The sequence below is a fragment of the Planococcus citri genome, chromosome 2 (genome assembly GCF_950023065.1).
Source record: "Planococcus citri chromosome 2, ihPlaCitr1.1, whole genome shotgun sequence".
In the NCBI taxonomy this organism is placed as follows: domain Eukaryota; kingdom Metazoa; phylum Arthropoda; class Insecta; order Hemiptera; family Pseudococcidae; genus Planococcus; species Planococcus citri.
Window position 1 is genome coordinate 9,875,445 of NC_088678.1, and position 5,681 is coordinate 9,881,125.

General features: G+C 33.3%; 1 protein-coding gene across 1 annotated transcript; it reads left to right on the top strand.

Annotated features, from left to right (window-relative positions):
- Positions 1-1,069: 1,069 nt before the first annotated feature.
- On the top strand, positions 1,070-5,416 carry LOC135833647 (uncharacterized). Its single transcript, XM_065347415.1, has 2 exons — positions 1,070-2,552; positions 2,985-5,416. Exons 1-2 carry the CDS (start codon positions 1,070-1,072, stop codon positions 5,414-5,416), a joined length of 3,915 nt encoding a protein of 1,304 aa, XP_065203487.1.
- The last annotated feature ends 265 nt before the right edge of the window (positions 5,417-5,681 follow it).

The window sequence follows — 5,681 nt, forward strand, 5'->3', positions numbered from 1 at the left end:
GATGTGCACAATAAGCATCGACCAAAGTTATTAATACGAGCTGAAGTTCGTTCTTAACCTATTCAGCGGTTTACTGGAAAACTGTAAATAGTTGCTGGAGGGTCATTCCATATGTCAATTTGACCAACGTTTTTGAGTCATGTCTCTCGATTTCGCTCAATTTTTTTTTATGTACAATATTTAGCCACCCAGTAAGTAAGAAACACGCAATCAGTTTGGTCTCAGCCCCCTCAGGGGGCGGGTGGTGTCGCGAATGCGAGAAATATTCGGCTATGTTTTTATTTTATCGAACTCGTCTCGAAGTTATCAGAATCATTTTGTTATGATTCAGTTTATTTGTATACTCGAAAGTAAAAACATTAAAATGTTCTTGATATAAATCAAAGCTCATTTATTCAGACATTTTAAATGGTAGCAGAGAATTATGTCCGAAGAAAAGCTCAAAACGCTGAATGCGAGAAAGGGTCGTCTGCGCGCCTCTCTCACTCGAAACTTGAATCATGTCCACGAAAACCGAACTCGCGATTTAAACGAATTGAAAACGAAACTTACGATGAATGAAGATATCTACAAGAATTTCCTGATTTTGTTGGACGAGCTCGACGAATTTACTGTAAGTGACCTCGAATTATATATCGAAAAATTTGAAGAAGATTATATTTCGGTGAAATCTGCTCTTCAAAAACAAATCGATACTGCTTTAAATTTAGATCGAATTTCTCGCCAAAACTCCGAATCTTCTTCCGGTTCTTCTTCTTCAAATAATAATATAGCAACAATAAAAATTCCATAGCTAGAATTAAAAAAGTACAACGGAAGTATCAAAGACTACTCAGATTTTTGGTCAACTTTTAATCATGCTGTCCATCAAACCGATCTCAAACCTGAACAAAAACTTACGTACCTGAAAAATCATCTAGTTGGTGAAGCAGAAAAATTACTTGATGGAATGCCAATCAAGGAGGAAAATTATGCAATTGCTTATAATCTTGTTGAGAAAAATTTTGGCGATAAAAATAAAAACATTCGATTACTCTATGATGAAATTAAAAAGGTTCAAAAATCTAATATGTGGACCCCAAATTTGCGAAAAACGTATGACGAAATCGAAGCAAAATTACGAGCTCTTGAGGGTTTCAATGAGCAAATAAATAACAATACCATTCTGTTCTCCGAAGTTTCTCAAAAATTTCCTTTCGATGCAATTACTCAACTTGATTTAGGCGAAGAAGATTCATTATCCGAATTGAGAACTCAACTAGATAAATTTATTAAAAAACGTGAAAAATTTAGTTACAATAATTCTAATCAACCTTTTCACGAAGTTAGAAAGAAGAATTTTTCGAAAAGTTCCACTGAAGCTTTATTGTCGAATGAACAGTCGAAAAAATGTATATACTGCCAAGAAAATCACTGGTCCGATCAATGCACAAATTACACCACGATTGCTGATAGAAAAGAAAAAATCAAAGGTAACTGTTTTATTTGCTTTAAATCAAATCATTCTGCGAAGCAGTGTGAAAGTTTGAAAATCTGCGTGTACTGTAAAAAAAAGAGCAAACATCATCGATCGTTGTGCCCTGAAAAGTTCAAACCTGGTTCCACAAAAAAGGAAACTAAAACTGACGAATCTGCTTCAACAACTACGAACGCCACTCTTCTATCCGAATGTGAAGACGGAGCTCTTTTAGTCACGTCGGTAAAATTTGGTCCAGTAATTACTACAATTATTCTAGATACTGGTAGTAAACGAACGTATATTACTAACAATTTAGCTTCCAAAATGCGATGTAAAATTTTGGGCCATGAAGTTTTACAGATATCCACATTCGGAAATGATTGTTCATCTGTTAGATCTAAAATGGTTGAATTGGATATTCCTGTACAAAATGGATTGAAAATAAAAATCACAGCAAATACAGTACCGAAAATCGCAGGTCGGATCAGTTCTCCGAGAGCTAATCAAAACGAAATCGTGTCTCAAAAATATCCGAGTTTGAAATTGGCAGAATATGACGAAAATTTGGAGCCTGAAATTTTGATCGGTAATGATTTTAGTTTTGATTTTCTTACGATGGAGAAATTACCAATAAGTGATTCGTTGAATCTGATTGGTTCATTGTTCGGATGGTTTATTGTTGGTCGTTTTGACATAAAAAACAACCATACCGAAACTCCGATTTTTTATAACGACGTGAAACGATTATGGGAATTAGATAATATCGGCTTGAATGATTATGACGATAAAGCTGAAGATGATATTGCTGTCGAGTCTTTTTATCAAAATATTCGATACGATGCAGATGAAAAACGATATTCTGTCAGTTGGCCTTGGAAAGAATATCCTCCTGATTTAAAAACGAATTACGGTCTCGCTCTTGGTCGTTTGTCAACTTTGAAGAAAAGTCTCGATAAAGATAAAAAGTTGTTCCAGCAATATGATGAAGTAATCAAGTTGCAGGAAGAAAAGGGTATCATCGAAAAGGTTGATGACAAAGATTCAAAAAACGATCTTGTTCATTACCTACCTCATCACCCTGTTATTACTCCAGGTAAAAGTACTTCTCTTCGTGTAGTATATGATGGTTCTGCCAAAGTTTCAAAAAACGCTAAAAGTATTAATGATTGTATGTATCGCGGAAAAATTTTACTAGAACATCTTTGCGCTTTATTAATTCGATTTTGTTTATTCAAATATGCGATTGTTTCTGATATTGAAAAAGCGTTTCTTCAACTCAAGTTAAATGTAAACGATCGCGATTTTACTAGGTTTATTTGGTTTAAAAATATCAACGCTCCTTTTTCAAAGGATAATATTCAAATCTATCGCTTTTTGGTAGTATTATTTGGTATAATTGCAAGCCCCTCGTTACTTGGTATGACAATTTTTCATCATTTAAACCGGTATGATTCAAAGTATGTAGGTATACTTAAACAAAGTTTCTACGTCGATAATTTTGTTGCAAGTGTTCCTTCTTCAAAAGATGTTATTGAATTGTATAAAGAATCTAAAGATATTTTTAACGATGCTTCTATGAATTTACGTGCGTGGAATAGTAATTGTAAAAACCTAAAAAATGAATTATTGAAAGGTGATGACAGTGGTAATACTATTGTATCTGTTCTTGGTTTAAAATGGGACATTTTGTCGGATACTTTTGAAATTAAGCATAATTTACCTTCAACAAGTGTCGAAGTTGATTCAATAACGAAAAGATATGTTGTTAAAATAGTCTCGTCAATATTTGATCCGTTAGGATATTTATGTCCAGTGTTATTGTTAGCTAAAATTTTTATTCAGAATTTATGGAAAGAAAATATTGATTGGGATTGTGAATTGTCAGTAGATGATAGAGTTACTTGGGAATCATTACACGTGAAATTAAATACAATATCGTCTGTAAAAATCGCTCGCTTTATCGATATTGATCTCAATGTAAATGGTAATGTTGAATTACACTGCTTTGTTGATGCTTCAAAAACAGCGTACGCTGCTGTTATTTATTTAAAAGGCCAAAATGGCACTCGTTTCATTATGGCCAAATCAAAATTAGCACCCAAGCATGGTAATTTGACAATTCCAAAATTAGAATTACTTGCTCTGTATGTCGGTAGTAAGTTAATGACCTTTGTAACGGATTGTCTCTCAGAAAGTGTTAAAATAGTAGATCGTTATATTTGGTCAGATTCAAAATGCGTTTTATATTGGTTAAAATCAAAACGAGTTCTTCCTAGATTCGTAGAAAAGACTATAAAATTAATCGATAAAAATGTTCATTTTCGCTATGTCCCATCTTCTAATAATCCAGCAGATATAGCAAGCCGTGGTGCTGAAATTGGCGATTTCAATTCTTCATTTTGGTGGTCCGGCCCTGATTGGTTGAAAAATGCTGAGACTTGTTGGCCTAAAAATGATTTGAATATTTCGGATTCGGATGGTGATATAGTTTCAGGAGATGAAGTTCAACAAGAAATCAATCTGAATATTGAAATAATTGAACCCCCTTTCAAGATAGATTATTGTAATTTTACCGATTTAGGTGAGCTTTTTAAAACAACTATGGAGAAATCGAAAGAGAATCTGTCCGCCGTTTGTATTCTTTGGTTGAAATTTGTTCAAAGGAAATACTATGGAAAAGTCATCCATTCAATCAAAAATAAAATTCATCATGAACTTCAACGTCAGTTCGATCTAAAATTGGATCAAAATGATACTTTGAGATGTGCTGGTCGGTTGGCAAATTCAGATCTCAAAGATGACGAAAAATATCCGATCCTTTTACCTGAAAAGGATTATCTAACTCAGTTAATCATCGAAAAGATTCACCGCGATAATTTTCATGTTGGAGTTTCTCATACATTACTAGAATTGAGAAAAATGTATTGGGTTCCGAAAGGTCGTTCTACGGTGTACAAAATATTACGAAAATGTGAAAATTGTCTATTTTACGGTGGAAAAACGTATTCTTATCCAGATCCTTCACCTTTACCAAAAGAACAAGTTACTCGAAGTTGTCCATTTTCTGGTACAGGTATAGATACTTTTGGTCCATTATATATTGAAAAAGATGATAATACTATTAAGGTTTTCGGTTGTATATTTACGTGTATGACAACTCGCGCCGTTCACTTAGAATTGTTAATTGATATGACTACTTACGAATTTGTATTAGTATTGAGAAAATTTTTTGCCTTGAGAGGTGTACCTTCACATATTGTGACGGATAACGCGGCTCAGTTTAAATTAATCAAATCAATGTTAGATGAAACTTCGAAAAATTGTCATCCCAATGAGAAAACTGAAAACTTGACTTCGATAGATTGGAAATTTATTCCAGAGTTATCTCCTTGGCATGGAGGTTTCTATGAGCGTTTAATCGGTATGGTAAAAAATTGCCTTAAAAAATCTTTTTTCAAAGTATTATTATCTTATACACAAATGCAAACGGTTTTAGCTGAAATCGCTTTCGTATTGAATTCGCGACCTTCAGTTTATCTGGGTGAGGAAGATAGGAATGTAATTTCTCCTAATGATCTCTTAATTTTAAAATTTGTTTCTTTACCGAATATTGACTCGAACTCGAAAAGGAATATTGATATTGTAGAATTATGGAAACGATCGAATAGGTTACTGGATGAGTTCTGGTATCATTGGCGTCACCAGTATCTTTCAAATTTACGTGAAAGAAATAATTATATCGCGAAGAAAAAGGGAATCGATGTTATTCCTAAAGTTGGAGATGTAGTCTTAATTGAAGGTGAGAAAAAGTTTACTCCGAGAGGTGAGTGGAGAATAGGTAAAGTTATCGGTATGAATGTGAGCGCTGATGGGAAAATTCGATCAGTATTATTAGAAACCGAAAAATCGAAACTCACGCGGCCTATCAATAAGCTATATCCTTTAGAAACTTCATAAATTGTATTGTAATTTTTATTTAATCTTCTTAAATTGTATTTTCGTAATTTTTATTTAATTTTTTTTTTAATTTTGCGTCAGGAATGTTGCGAATGCGAGAAATATTCGGCTATGTTTTTATTTTATCGAACTCGTCTCGAAGTTATCAGAATCATTTTGTTATGATTCAGTTTATTTGTATACTCGAAAGTAAAAACATTAAAATGTTCTTGATATAAATCAAAGCTCATTTATTCAGACATTTTAAAGGTGGGGGGCTTCCATT